Consider the following 16802-nt stretch of genomic DNA (forward strand, 5'->3'; position numbering starts at 1 on the left):
GGTTCCAGTTACCACTAAGTTGACGCAGCACACCTTCACGGTGAGATCGGCATGTCCACCTACCACAACAAATCTACAGGGGTTGAAACTCAGTCTCCAGCATCATAGAGGTCAGGTACCAGAGTCAACACTAGCATAGCTTCATGGCATTTGCAGGACGTTACAGATGAAGTCTCAGCATTCTACTTCAGCTTCGTCTACAGTGCATCAATTGATTCAGGCGCCTTCATGAAGCAGTGTACAGCACAGAAGAAGGCGATATTGGAGCCGTGTACAGCACAGATGAAGGCAATATTGAAGCAGTGTACGGCACAGATGAAGGCGATATTGGAGCAGTGTACAGCACAAATGAAGGCGATATTGGAGCAGTCTACAACACAGATGAAGGCGATATTGGAGCAGTGTTCAACACAGATGAAGGCAATGATGGAGAGTCGGTTTGCTGAGGAAAGGACAGCATTGCAAAACTCTACAATAACAGACGGCATTCATGAACCTGTTCCTGTGAGATCTGCAACCTCCTCCCACTACATTACAGGTAAAGATGTTGTGCACGAACGTTTGCATTTGAGAAGATGTTCACAGCGAACGTCCATGAACATTCCTAATACTTCAAAAGTCTGCAAAGCTACGCCCATGAACCTTTCGTTCAACCCTTTAGTCTATTGTTCAATGACGCCAAGCAATAGAGTCCTTGTCGAGATAAAGCTACCTGGCTTCACCTCGCAACATAAATGTTTGTCATTAGAAACAGTATCAACACATCCTTTTTGCAGCTTCAGGAAGATGTAGACAGCACCTTAGCATTCTAGGATGCTTTGATTACATCCAGTCCACATTGCAGAAATTCATTCCAGGCATGTTCATGAAGCTAGTTGGCCATAGTAGATCAATGTGTGGGTGAAGAAGAGGCGTACACCCAACTCTAACGATGTCAGAAAATGTCAAAAAAAGCACAGAAGATGAAACTCCATCACAGTTACAGTCTGAATTCCTAGGAATAAAATTCATCACAACACAGAATCATATTGTGTTCCCACAAGATTGTTGGATCAGAATCCAAGCCATGTTTCCAGAAACAGTCATCTCTCCATTAACACTATGAACATGGCAATGTTTCCTTGGTCTACTCTCTGCAACACCGAATATAACCCCCAGAAGGAGACTGCTCTTATGCTCAGCCTGGTTCCTGAATATTAGGGTTAGGGTTAGGGTTAGGGTTAGGGTTAGGGTTAGGGTTAGGGTTACCCTAACACCTGTACAGGGTTAGGGTTAGGGTTAGGGTTACCCTAACACCTGTACAGGGTTATGGTTAGGGTTACCCTAACACCTGTACAGGGTTAGGGTTAGGGTTAGGGTTACCCTAACACCTGTACAGTACAGAGCTGATAACCCTTCCAGAAAGTCTACAGCCGTACCGTCTACAGTTGACTCACAAGTCGATTGTTTTTGGAGGAACCCTACTTAAAAGAGCTGACCTGCAGCACACATCTCTTTGTAGTTATGCTGCTACAAGGTTCGGGAGTGAATTTTAGACATAGAGTAGCTGCAGGAATGTTGTCGAGATAAGAATAATATCTTCACATCAACGAAAAACAGAGATAAAAGCAGTGATCAACGCCTTTCATCACTGGTTTAGCTTATTTATCAACAGAAGGCTAACGGTTCACACAGACAACTCCACAGTGGCATTCTACATTAACCACAGGGATCAACATTATCACCAAGCCTGTTAAAGCTCACATTCCAACTGTTCAATATGGTAGACATCCTGAACATCAAAATAAAGGCGTGTCACATCCCTGGAGTAAAGAATGTCATGGCAGGTGCTCTTTCTTGTCCACTGCAGGGATCTTCAGCAGAATGGATGCTCCATCCAGAGGCATTTCAGTACATCATACAGATGCTAGTGTCTCCTCTCACAGACCTGTTTGCCGCAAGGTTCAACAGTCTGTTACATACACTCGTCTCAATAATAGAAGTATCAGATCTGCAAGTGCGGTCAACAGACGCACTGAACATGTCTTGGGAAGGACTAAACACTTACGTGTTCCCACCTCTGGTTCTACTACCTCATTCAAGAACTTGGAAGTCCAATCCTGAAACTACCAAAGTGGCCAAAGCTACTTGTCCGTCCGCACACCAAGCAAGCTCATGGGAACCTGTCAACGTTCCAGCATCATGCGTGGACAATATCAATACTTGCTTGAGGAAGAGAAGATACCCGCCAGAGTGGCAAGAGGCAGAGATTGGAGCTCTATACATGGTGGAAGGGCTTCAGGGCAATGAAAGCATCTCATCCTCTTATCTGTGTCACCTGCAGCAGGCAAGATCACAGAAAGGTTTGACCCTATCTACAAATCTGGCAGCGATCAGTACATTTGTCACAATGAAGACAGGCATCAAACTGACAAAAGTGCCAGAACTACTTGTTCTACTATGCTCCCTTTAAGCTGGAAAGTCAGGTACCTGCTTGGGATCTCAGCATAGTCTTACAATGTCTCACCAGTGATCTTTACAGGCCTTTAGAGCAAGCTACGTTTGAGCTACTTACACAGAAAATTCTGTTCCTACTTGCCTTAGCCGCAGCAGCTTGCATGTCAGAGAGACATGCACTGGACTTTGGAAGAACTTGAATCGACACAGGGCACCATGCTGCAGTACATACAGAACTTAGATTTGACTTTATTGCAGACAGGCAGTTCAACGTCCCAGCACTCTCAACGATTCTCTGCCTTGAAGGATTTACAAGACTTACCCTTGTGTCCAGTCAGAGCATTGAAAATGCACCTGCAAAGGACACAAAAACAACAAGACAAAATCCAAGTGCCTATTTATCCCCTTGTCTACAAAGATGTCTGCAGAAGTCTCAGGAATGACAACATCATTTTGGATGAGGGCCGTTATACTGATGATCAACAAAGCAGCAGGACTACAACCTCCATGAGTATACAACCCACGCGAAGCCAGAGCTCTGTCATCTACACTTGCTTTGCATGGAAACTGCTCAATCACATAATGGAGGGCTGCCTCTGGAAGTCAGATACAGCGTTTACCACTACCAGTGAGACATCGCCTCTAAAGTCTCCGACATTCCCCAGTTTGGGCCACTTGTTGTAGCACAACAGTTCCACAAAGGTGCAGTTGACTTGTTGATAGCTGATGAGCAAATGGTTGAGCATCCATGCACATACGTATGACCGGCAAGTATGATTAAGACTCTGTACTTGTAAGATGAACGCTCAAATATGAGCAACTCTAAGATGAGGACATGGTAAGACAGAATTGCTATAGATAACAAGTTAGGAGAAGACACTAGTATATCTAAAATCCACATGAATCTAAGAGATTCATTTGTCTTAAAGTAGTCTGACAAGATATGGTTTCGTGAGATGAAAGATGAAAGTTGGAAGAACAGGATCATCAGAGTGCTGTAGTACAGTTTCCATGGGGCGAGATATGGGATCTACCTAAGGACAGCAGATGAAGTACAATGACCCAGCACCGATTCCACTGGATCCTGGAAGCATAATGAACATGAGTCAGCATAAGGAAAGATACATAATTTGTTTGGAGTAAAATTGATATTTTTTTCTTTATCCTGGCTCATCATGTCCTAACCCTCTCACTAGGAGGCACTTTGGATTTCACAGCAGACCCAAGTGTCTGGCATTTAACAGAGAGAGTGACAGGCATGATAGTTGGTCATATGACTGTTTGGAAAGTATACAAGGGAGGCAACTCGTGGGCGAGTGTACTTTACGTCCTTTTCAAAGGGAACTACAAGGGATTCAAGTGTTCCACTATCATTCACATAGAAGGAGACAAGCATAATAAGCATGAGTCAGGATCAGAATAAAATATCTTTTTTCTTTTTGTTTAGTTTCCTTGGCAACCAGGATCATTTATCTATTGAAGACAAGTATTTACCATTATAAGTTAAACTATTGACTACATAGTGTGGAACTTATGAGAGAGCTGTTGGAAGTTGCCCCTCCCTCTTCCTTACTTGATTGACTATCACTGTTTGTATTCATGCAGATCCTTCTGTGTTATATGGTTGCCATAACAACACACATGTATGTGGGCTACGCAGTGGTTGGGCTCATCGTCGAGGTGAACAGCATCTTCCTCCATTTCCGGCAGATACTTCAGATTATAGGATTTCAGAAAGATAACAATTTCTACAGGATGAACAGCCTGATAAATCTGGGTAAGTTTCATGACCAACCTCATGAATCTGTTACACTTCCATCTGAATGATGGTAGTCTTGGTAAGCAATAAAACTACCCTGATTTATCCTTGAAAGCTTAACAATCCCATCGATTAATCTTGGGAAGTTGTGCAAGCACCCTGAATAGTCTTTGAAAGTCATACAACCACCCAGAATAGACTTGGTAGTCCATACAACCACCCTAAATAGTCTAGGTAGCTATACAACCATTCTTGATAGTTTTTGTAAGCTATGTATCCACCCTGAGTAGTCTATATGAGCTATACAACCACCTTGAACAGTCTGGGTAAGGTATCCATCCACCCTGAACAGTCTTAATAAGCTATACAACCAGCTTGAACAGTCTGGGTATGGTATACATCCACCCTGAACAGTCTTAATAAGCTATACAACCAGCTTGAACAGTCTGGGTAAGGTATACATCCACCCTGAACAGTCTTAATAAGCTATACAACCAGCTTGAACAGTCTGGGTAAGGTATCCATCCACCCTGAACAGTCTTAATAAGCTGTACAACCAGCTTGAACAGTCTGGGTAAGGTATACATCCAAGCCTGAACAGTCTTAATAAGCTATACAACCAGCTTGAACAGTCTGGGTAAGGTATACATCCAAGCCTGAACAGTCTTAATAAGCTATACAACCAGCTTGAACAGTCTGGGTAAGGTATACATCCAAGCCTGAACAGTTTTAATAAGCTATACAACCAGCTTGAACAGTCTGGGTAAGGTATACATCCACCCTGAACAGTCTTAATAAGCTATACAACCAGCTTGAACAGTCTGGGTAAGGTATACATCCACCCTGAACAGTCTTAATAAGCTATACAACCATCCTGAATAGTCTGGGTAAGGTATCCATCCACACTGAACAGTCTTAATAAGCTATACAACCACCTTGAACAGTCTGGGTAAGGTGTACATCCACCCTGAACAGTCTTAATAAGCTATACAACCATCCTGAATAGTCTGGGTAAGGTATCCATCCACCCTGAACAGTCTTAATAAGCTATACAACCATCCTGAATAGTCTGGGTAAGGTATACATCCACCCTGAATAGTCTTTGTAAACAGTACAACTACCCAATTATAGTCCTTTTGGCTCAAAAGCTAATAATAAGCTAAAAAACTAATAAGCATAACATACTGAATGAAACGCTGATTGTAATCAAAACATCATATCAACTCTGTGAGGTTGTGAGATTTTTTTGTCGTAATAATAAAAAGTTTTTTTAACAAACTGTCATTAAAGTATTGACACAGTTCACTGTTTATTATGAAAAAGGACTGCAGAGAAAGGCACAGAAGCATGTGCTCAAGTGCCGAGAAAATTATTTATTCATTAACCTGTACTGTGCTGTCCTATTTTACTTTTCGAGTGACACTGCAATTCATTGGTCTGCTTTTTGAGCCAAACGAACGAAAGTCTTTGTAAGTTTTACAACTGCAGCAGTAAATCTTGGTGAGTTCCACATCTGGTTTGGTCGGAGTTGTAGAGTCGGGGACATGCATGATGCCACTTTTAGCAATATTCCAGCAATAGCATGGCAGGGTCTTCGGTCCTTGTCTTCGGCGTGACAAGCCAACACTTTAACCATTAGGCTACCCCACCATCCGTCCTTGATAGCAAGTGATGGTGATTCTGTTTGACCTGTTTGCAGGCACCTTTATCGTGTGTCGCATCACCCTGCTGGCCTGGATGACTCGGTGGATCGTCATCAACAAGGACTCTGTGCCTCTATTATTCTACACCATGGGGAGTGTGGGATTGGCCGTCTTGACGCTGATGAACATAATCCTGTTTTATCGTTTGTTGAGGAGTGACTTCATCAAGAAGAAGGAAACATGTTCAAAGAATGAATAAACACCAGAGAACTGACCACATGCCAGAGGACAGTGAAGCTTGCCATTCCAGTCTTCTTCGTGTTGTACATAATTGTCCAGTGACAACTTGGTCCAGTGGCTGTTTGGGACATGTGACACCATAGCAGCATTGATTCTTCTCTATCATTCCTAGTGGAAGCTTGTACTGAGTTTTGAAGGGACATTAAATTGATTTGGTTTTAAGAAGCAGAGGAACTAATGATACTGTACTGTGAAACTGACTGATTGTCTGTAGTGTCATATTCTCTAACTTCCAGGGTGCTTTGTGACTCATCTGAAATCCAGTTGATTGTAAACATCAAGCAGGAAATGGAAGGGATGCAGTGATTCCTACTTTAGACATTAATTGCTATGCTGGTATCGCCCAGTGGTGATGTGTTTCCCCTTGTGTGCATCCTCCTTAGCTGCTTGCTGGTAAATACCCTTGCCCCATCTGTTCGCATTGTATTGACATTGTGTGATAGAAGTGGTAGCAATCGGATATGGTGGACTTCAGACCCAAGCAACCTTGGTAGTCTTCAGGATATACATTCTGATAAATCTCCACTAGTACCCTTGATACATCTACAATCTGGCCTGATACTTGTAGTATTACCTCCCTTTGCTGACTTTGTATGCTATCAGGTGTCTGTGCTGGGAAATTGACTGGAGCAATCACAAGGCTTAAATCAAGTAACCTCTGTGGAAAGAGAATGGACTCATGTCTGCTTCCATTATATAACCGATTAACCTTAACAACAGAATTGTTGCAGAGGGAGGCTGAAAGAGGTAGAAGTTATTGCATATATTTTGCATATGATTTCAGACTTGTCAGCATTTTCCCTAAATCTAAGTCACATAGCAGCAAACTATTGCAGCTCAAGATGCAATCTTTGTTGACACTGGCAAGTTTGGTTGTAACGGCTTATCTGATTGGCCTCTGTGAGAAGGTGGACTTAGCAAAGAGATCTAGGGTCCTTGTGGAGATTTATTGGAACATATACCTTGGATAGTATGGAGTCAACAGGTGGTAACAACAAAACTGTGAGTGTGAAATGTATATACTGGCCTGGCTGACTTTCGAAGGTTTTTTACAGTAAGCTGCCATGATATCAGGTTTAATACTGGTTTCATTATCTACCTCAGGGAACAAGGTAGCCATGTCTGTGTCCTGCAAAGGTTTAGTCAAGCTATATTATACATATCACCGAACAGTCACAGTGTACAGGCAGGAGCGACTAGGTACTGAAAACATTCATTGTAACTTCCTATAAGAAACATCATTTTGATCAGATTGAAACATGTGAATATCATACAATTTGGGGAGAATGTCACACTGTGCGAGGTGAGTGTCACACAGCATTGGGTGAATGTTGGGTGAATGTCACATAGTGTTGGGTGAATGCCATACACTGTTGGGTGATTGGCACAGTGTTTGGTGAGTGTCACACAGCATTGGGTGAATGTTGGGTGAATGTCACATAGTGTTGGGTGAATGCCATACACTGTTGGGTGATTGGCACAGTGTTTGGTGAGTGTCACACAGCATTGGGTGAATCAGTGTCTATTCTAGAACTGAAAATCTAGGTGGGGGTTGTCGCCCCCTCACAAAAAAAGGAGGGAGGGATTTGGAAAATGTAGGGGGGAATACCAGTTTTACAATCTTTCAAAATAGTGTGAATGTACAAAAGTTATAGCAACCACCACCAGTGAAACGATTGCTCATTTTATTTTGGCTACAGTAGTCACATATCATAGCACAAAGCTCATTTTGAGAGAGCCATGGCCATTCTTTCGACCATTTTTTCTGAAAAACACTTGGTTGGAGGGACCGGGATCAGTGTCGGTATTTTGCTCGTCTTTCAATTCACACGTCTCCTTAACAGACGTATTGGTCTGGGACGACATGGGTGACACTGTTGCTTTCTCAGTGGTATTTTGTGAACAAAAGTCAGTTATTTTAATTCTTTTGCATGACATTATTCATTATTCAAATTACCACAAACCGTTGTAAATAAGAATTTCATATTCATTTGTCGTCTGCAACTTCAAGTGATAATATTGTCTGATTTTGAAATGAGGCTAAAATGAACTGATGTTCTAAAAAAGATTGATAAAACTGTGTTTTGCAAGCACTGTGCACATGCACTATGTTTAGAGTTCATAGTCTAACATTGTCAATTAATTAGTTAGTCAAATCATAACTACATCAAAATGTGATCTGCTTTCATACTGATATGAATGGAATTTTGTTTCCCCAGTGCCGATTGTGGTTTTAACCAAGGGAGGTTACTTTGTTATGTTTTCATGTCGTCACTTGAACTTGACTGTGGATTTAAAAAGTCATTCCTTGTCAATATAAAGCTTTTTTCGTATGTTCTTTGAAAGTTAGGTGGGGAGCAAATTGCTATGCCCGACAGTTTGTGCTCTGTTGTTTTTATGAGGGGTGATTTGATAATTATTAGTGCGAATCGCGCATCCTAGAATAGACACAGCGTGAATGTCATTAGGTGTTGAGTGAATGCCATACAGCATTGGGTGAGTGTCTCAGCAATGGGTGAAAGTCATGCAGTGTTGGGTGAATGTCATAGCATTGCGTGAATGGCATACAGTGTTGGGTGAATGTTATATAGTTTTGAATATATCTGTTTGAATCACTCAAGTTATTTGGAACAGTCAGTGTCTGTCAGTAGGTTAGTTCTTGAGAAATGTCAAAATTTGTTATTGGTTATATTTGTATGTAATTTATTTTTTCTGTAACCGTAACTCTCCTACCAGGAAAGAATTTCAACACCCACGGTTAATCCACATGGGATTACTCCATTGTGCTATCAGGTAATATGTGCCTATCAGAGTTGATTCAAGACAGTCATCACACAGTCAGTGTTCGTTTTAGAATCTGCGATTGTTTTGTGCTGATATTGAGGATATTCAATGTATCATATAACAGCTTAGTCAGCATGTTTAGCCAGGTTGATGACCTCTGTGTTGTCAGGAGATACAACACATGGAACTATCAATAACTACATGAGAATGCTGCAGTTCATGCACATTACTCAGTGTGCTCAGTCAGATTGACAATTTGTGTGCCTGTTTACATGTGTGTCTGGAGATCTGACACCTCTTTCTCAGAAGTCCTTTATGCTGATTGAAGTGGATGCGCAGAGCATGTCCAAATAGAGTGAAACTTGAGCTGATTGAAGTACCTAACTCAGGAGTCATGTGAGTCCGGCAGCCGTTAGACACGCTGCCCTGACAGGTTCAGGGCTCTGCTAGATATGATGAATTGTACATTTGTGAAAGTTATTCAGGTGCGTAGCAAGCCAGTGTTTTTGTGTAAGCTTGATAGGTTTATATTTAGAGAGTATTGAGGGCTTGCCAAATCTTTTTATCAACAATCATATGTAATCCTGGCCTGTTATTTTATGAAGATGTACTTTAGCGAGTGTCATTGTCTACTTATATTATTGCTTTGTCTTACAGTTAGAAATGTTTTAGAAAAGATTTTTATCTACTTCAGGCATGATTTACTATCTTGTATGAGATTTGTTTTGCTGATTGTTTATTGACTGTTATCACATGAACTAATGTACCCCTGTGAACACCATATGAATCTTGATGATGTTTTGTGACTATGTGTAAATTTGTCTTGACACAGATGTAATTTGTAACTACCTCATATCTGACAGGTGGTATTGCTGAGGTACTTAAGTTACTGAACAAGGCTCATAGGTGCAACATTTGTCATATTTGGGATTTCACTTTCATAGTAAAGTACAAATTCTAGTACTTTTTTGGTTGAGTCCCATCCGTGATTCGAACCCGCACCCTCAGAGTCTGGCACCTAATCGCCAGCACACAAAGTCAGCCACCTAGCCCGCTCAGCCACTGCGACTTCCACTCATAGGTGAGTGAAAAGTGAGCATGTAGTGAGAAGGTGAGGCATCCAGATGTGAGGGTTAGGTGTAAAGGCCTGCATGCTTGATTGTCTATAGGGTATACATTCTGATAAATCTCCACTATACTCTGGATGCATAATGATCTCCTTTGACTGGCTTTTTGTCCCGTCAGGTGTCTACGCTGGGAAGTTGAGCAAACCAATCACAACTCACTTTTGCTTCTTAAATTATCTTATGGAGTAAAACATGCCAACACAAATGATGCAGAGGTACTCTAAAAGAGGTAGAAGTTCTTCTATATATTTGTCACTTATGTGACCTTTACCTCATTTTCAAGGTCACCACAGCTCTTTGACCTTTGACTTTTCCAACTCTTGATGATGCTGTATCTCATGAACTGTTGTACCCAATGTCTTCAAGTTTACTGACAGCCTCCATTTGGGGATTATGCAGACACTATTGGATTAGGGTGACTTTGTCCTTATCAACAAGATCACCATCTCTTTGACTACTTTCCAAACTTATGTAAACACAATATCTCATGAAACATTACACCCAATGTCTTCCGTTTTGTTGACATTCGATATCGGGTGGTTATTCAGACATGTCATATCAGGCATCTCTTGTGTGATCAGAGAGTTAACAGTAGAGGATATGTTATAAATGTTTCATTCTCCTTTGACCGGGGACATTTCCATATCAGTGGCAAACAAGTGTTTAACTTTTTATACCCCCCAACATGTTGTGCGGGTAGTATTTAAATGCGCTGTGTCTTTCCGTGCATCTGTCTGTCCATCCATCTGTGCACATTTATCTTTTTCAGAGCAGAGCTTCAAAACTGTTCAGTATTTCTTCACCAAATCTGGCACATAGATTGATTTTGGTGGTGTACTTGTGTCTTTTGGTGGCTTTGGATTTCTGAATAAAATACTTTTGGTGTTTCCATGACAACAAGTTAGACATTGACTGAAATTAGTGGTAGTGCTCTTTTTCAAAGCAGAAGTCTAAGACTGTTCCCCATTTGTTCACCAGACTTGGTACATAGCTTTGTCTACTGGTGTACAGGTGCCTTTTGGTAGTTTTGGAATTCTACATTAATTATTTTTTAGGTTTCCATGGCAACAAGTTTGATTTAGGCAGAAATTGGGGGTAGTGCTCTTTTCTGGAGCAGAACTTTCAAAACCTTTTGTTACTCGCATTCCACTTTTCTATGTACACATCAAAACATTGAGCAATAAACATTACTTGTAGGCGTATTCATGCAGGATATTTTGCCATTGCAGGGGATATTGATGACTTTGGCCTGTTTTTAAGGTTTTGGACCTGTCAGTTGTGTGTATGATTTCCCTGAAACTCATTGAACTGCTAACAAATCTTTACGGATGTGACCACTTTCTTTGTTGACACTAACAGGCTTGCTTGCATTAGTGGTTCGGCTGATTGGTTACTGTAAGAATGTGGATCCAGCAAAGGGAGGTAATAAAATTATTGAGCCGAGGCGTAGATGCACCCAGGGTATAGTGGAGATTTTTTGGAACTTGTACCCTGGAGATTATTGAGGATGAAACGTCTGAACCTCTGAAATGAAGGATAAGGCATGTAAATGAGAAGATGAGGTAGGTAGGTTAGGGGGTGTGGCACCTAGTTTAAGGGCTGAGAGAGTTAAGGTAACTTGGTGAGGTTTTACCTCAAACATTTCTGTTGTTTGAACAGAATTAAGATTTTCTTGGGTATCCCAGGAGCAACTGGTTTTTGAGGCCCTGCAGAATCCAAACAGGTAAGCCCATGAAAAGAGTTTCTATGTATTCCAAACACCTGTTAGAGAGAACGTCCTAAGATATATCTGTACATCTTAGTGTCACAAGATCAAACTACTACTGTTGTCATGGTTACACGTGTTTATATATGACCTAGAAGAAAATTATGTACATGAATTGGTTGTTATATGTTCATTCACGAGAGATATACATGATAAAAGGGCTGACAGTTTATTGCTCTTCAACACAACTAATATTTATTTAAACCTATAGACATATGTACATATATATAATAATTATAGCTTTGTACCACTTGTCCATATCAGTGGGGCTAAGAATTGGCCTTAACAGGCCAACTACAAGCTGGATGACATATGGCAGTCCTAAGTTAGAGTGTAGAAACTCATAATGGTTGCAATTTGGTGATATTTAAATGGACTTGCATAATAATTCTTGCCTGATAAAAGACTGGATTGCTGGCAGGGGGGAGAGGAGCAACCTCATGTAAATATAGCAGATATTTCTACCCAAGTGTGTAGCCGGTTGGATGTCCACCAGTGTAATGGTGATTGTGTGGATGATTATTTAAGTAGACAAACAATGATAAAGAAAGAAAAACTTTTTGTATAATTGGGTTCTTTCTGGTTGTTCAGTTCTTTCAATACAAAGTCATCACTGAAACTTGACACTTCTTAGTGACCATTTCTTCCTTGTGCTGTTATGTCTGAGTAAGAGTTCCCCACTGCTTGTGTTAGCTGTGGTGACACTATCAGGAGGCTTAACACAGCCATTGCTTGACGCATCCTCAGCCTGACCAATTTGTGGCATGAAACAGCATCAGTCTGACCCAGTCATTGCTTAGTACAGCCTCAGTCTGTGCCAGTCAGAATAGTGATGATGTGTCCGTCAAAGTGGGGTTGATGTGTCCATCAAAATGGGGTTGATGCATCAAAGTGGTTTTGATGTTTCGGTCAAAGTGGGGTTAATATGTCAGGTAGAGATGTATCACTTACAATGTGGTAGACATTTGTGACAGACCATTGAAACTTTATATTTGGGCTTCCCATTAAATAGGATAAAAAAAATACAGAAACATGAGTAATCTTTCATAACCTACATCTACAGTGAATACATGAAACAATATCTGAATGTTCAACTATTGTTGAGCTCACTGTAGACAAATTTTATGCATAGGAACTTGTAAATTCTGAAATATAGGTACCTACGCTGTAGGTGTAGGCTTGGTGCTGTTGGGATGGGTTCAACACTCTTGGTGTAGTTTTTGTTTTGTGACTACAATTATCAGTAAAACTTCACTGAAACTGGATGTAGTACATGTTTGTGTTTTGCATTCCGTGTTGTGTGCAAGGCTCTGGATCAGAGGCAGTATCAATGGACCATTTTTTAATCATTGTTAGTAGTGGGCACTAGAGATGGACCGTACATAAGTGAGGTCTTCAGCAACAAACACACCTGTTTACGAGTGGGGTATTCAGAACAAACACACCTGGTAAGACACCATGACAAGTGCCTTGACGGATCACATTGAACCAAGATCGTTCAGTTATATTAGTGTGTTGTGAGGTGTTCATTGTAAACATAAACAAACAAAACCACAACATCTCTACAGCAGGTTCTCTTCATAATAATAACTTTATAACAGAATTGTTTTTGAACTTCCTGTTTGATATGATGAGTAAGACTATCATACAGTTGTGATGATGCCTGACCTCTCCCCTCTCACCGACAGGAGAGACCTTCACATTGTTCCATTTGCCAACATATTGATAATATGCCTGTCTTTGTGCCTGTTTTTCTGGTATTGTTCTAATTGATGATTTTTATTCTTGACTCAGGTATATATTTATGCTATGTATTGTGGAATAAATATTAAGAATATTGTATTGACTGTGTCACATTGTCATGTATTCCTATGTCATAAGGCAAGAGTAATCAGTGGTATAAACACAAGCTTACCCACCATCTCCACATCTAAACACAAGCTTACCCACCGTCTCCACATCTAAACACAAGCTTACCCACCGTCTCCACATCTAAACACAAGCTTACCCACCGTCTCCACATCTAAACACAAGCTTACCCACCGTCTCCACATCTAAACACAAGCTTACCCACCGTCTCCACATCTAAACACAAGCTTACCCACCGTTTCCACATCTAAACACAAGCTTACCCACCGTCTCCACATCTAAACACAAGCTTACTCACCGTCTCCACATCTAAACACAAGCTTACCCACCGTCTCCACATCTAAACACAAGCTTACCCACCGTCTCCACATCTAAACACAAGCTTACCCACCGTCTCCACATCTAAACACAAGCTTACCCACCGTCTCCACATCTAAACACAAGCTTACTCACCGTCTCCACATCTAAACACAAGCTTACCCACCGTCTCCACATCTAAACACGTTTACTCCAGTCTACACATCTAAACACAAGCTTACTCACCGTCTCCATATCTTAACACAAGCTTACCCACCGTCTACATATCTCATAAAAGGTGACTATGCTTGTCGTAAGAGGCGACTAAAGGGATCGGGTGGTCAGACTAGCTGACTTGGTTGACACATGTCATCGGTTCCCCACTGCGCAGATCGATGCTCATGTTGTTGATCACTGGATTGTCTGGTCCAGACTCGATTATTTACAGACCGTCGCCATATAGCTGGAATATTGCTAAGTGCGACGTAAAACTAAACTCACTCCCTCACTCCGTCTACATATCTAAACACAAGCTTACTCACCGTCTACATATCTAAACACAAGCTTACCCACCGTCTACATATCTAAACACAAGCTTACTCACCGTCTACGTATCTAAACACAGGCGTACTGTCACAACATGTAAATTGAAACATTCTTAATGACGGCTTCATCTAAGTAAAAACACAAGCATACTGTCACAAGATGTAAATTGAAACAAATTCTTAATGACCGCTTCATCTAAGTAAAAACACAAGCATACTGTCACAAGATGTAAATTGAAACATATTCTTAATGGCCGCTTCATCTAAGTAAAAACACAAGCATACTGTCACAAGATGTAAATTGAAAAAAAAAATTCTTAATGACCGCTTCATCTAAGTAAAAACACAGCCGTACTGTCACAACATGTAAATTGAAACAAATTCTTAATGACGGCTTCATCTAAGTAAAAACACTAGCATACTGTCACAAGATGTAAATTGAAACAAATTCTTAATGACCGCTTCATCTAAGTAAAAACACAAGCATACTGGAATGAAGTTACTCCAAATATACTGAACATCATTGAAAACGCACCACCCCTAAAACTGTGGATTTCTAAGAGCAGAAGTGAGCAATCTATGTAAATTTTACATATTTGTGTAGACCAATGTTTGATAAAGAAAAGAAGCAAAAAACAATCAAGCAAAACAGTGAAGATTTAATGCAGCTGACAATGAAATAAAGATGGGGTCAAAATGGAAAGTCAGTAGCGTGTATGACCCCCGTTAGCAGCAACACAAGCTGTGCAACGTCTCCTCATTGAACGGATAAGTCTCTGAATAAAGTCCTGAGGCACTGCATTCCACTCTTGCTGCAAGGCATTGTCGAGTTCCCCAAGGATGTTGATCTTCGGACGACGTGCGAGGCGTTGGCCGATGTAATCCCACAAGTGTTCGATGGGTGACAAATCTGGTGACAATGCATGCCAATGAAGTAGAGGAATGTTGTTGTTAGCCAGATACTGTATCGAAACACGTGCAGTGTGGGCTCGTGCATTGTCATGTTGAAATGTGTGCAGTTCTTGATGCTGGTGAAAGAAGGGAACGACGTTGTTCTGAAGAATGTTGTCACGGTAGTAAACGGCATTCACTCCGCCACGACAAACAATCAGAGCGGTTCTGTGGTGATAACTTATCCCTCCCCACACCATAATGCTGCCTCCACCCCACCGATCGGTTTGCACAACACAATCCTGATGATAACGTTCACCCCGTCGACGCCATACCCGTAGACGCCCGTCAGCATTTCGCAAGTGAAAACGCGACTCGTCGGAGAACACCACACCATGCCAACGTCGTAACAACCACACACGATGCTGTTCAGCCCATTGTCGGCGTTCACGGCGATGCCTGTCAGTCAGGATGGGTCCAACGTAAGGGCGTCGACAACGTAACCCTGCCGCACGGAGACGGCGTCGGACGGTGGAAGCGCTGATCAAACCACGTCGACCCTGGACAGCGTTGGCGGTTCTGGCAGTGGGCAAGGTTCGATCCCGAATATGGCGCCGTACAATGTCTCGATCTTGACGAGGGGTGGTAACACGTGCCTGACCTGGGCGTTGCCGGTCCCTGCTGGTTCCTGTTTGTTGGTATCTGTTAGCAAGCCTCAGAATGGTCGAATGATGACACCCAAATCGTCGTGCAATGTTTCTGCTTGAAGCGCCGACCTGCAACATACCCAAGGCCTGTTCTCGTTCCTCTGGTGACAATCTTGGCATGGCGAAAAAACTTTACTTACGAAAGTACTGCGAAAATGAGAACGGTTTTGTGCCGAAGGTCATTTATACCCCTGAACAGCATGCTTTCTGCATGCAATTTGTGCCCTTCGTGTGTGATGTGCATGAATTTTGTTGTTTTCATGTGATGTGTTCGATGATGTGTTCGAACGATCCGTTTTTTACTGTAGAGCGTTATTTACGATCTAATGTGTTATTATCAAAATTCCCACCATTAATTTTCCATTTCCAAAAGATTCTATTGCCTTATTTCAAAATTTACAGGTGGTGCGTTTTCAATGATGTTCAGTATATCACAAACACAATTAGCTCTAAATCAAATTCACATTTTATTAAATCTATTGAACTATACAGTTTACTCTTACTATTTTTATTCACATACTTTGAAGTTCACTTTAAGTAGTAACTATTATGTTGCTTTTTACGCAACGTTTCTATTACAAATCCCCCTATTGTAATTACCTGTTGCTACCTTGCGATACAAGTCCCAACTAACGCCAAACATACAAGAACTGACGTATTCCGTCCCTTATGCACGTGA

General features: G+C 41.4%; 1 protein-coding gene across 1 annotated transcript in view; it reads left to right on the top strand.

The window, feature by feature from the left end:
- LOC137257887 (TLC domain-containing protein 2-like) overlaps positions 1-9725 on the top strand; it is a 43572-nt gene extending 33847 nt beyond the window's left edge. The window contains exons 4-5 of the mRNA XM_067795383.1: positions 4042-4213; positions 5895-9725. Coding sequence (XP_067651484.1) covers positions 4042-4213; positions 5895-6097 — 375 coding nt within the window. The 3' untranslated portion in view covers positions 6098-9725. The remainder of the gene's footprint in view (positions 1-4041; positions 4214-5894) is intronic.
- Positions 9726-16802: the final 7077 nt, after the last annotated feature.

Source organism: Haliotis asinina, chromosome 1, assembly GCF_037392515.1.
Source record: "Haliotis asinina isolate JCU_RB_2024 chromosome 1, JCU_Hal_asi_v2, whole genome shotgun sequence".
In the NCBI taxonomy this organism is placed as follows: Eukaryota; Metazoa; Mollusca; class Gastropoda; order Lepetellida; family Haliotidae; genus Haliotis; species Haliotis asinina.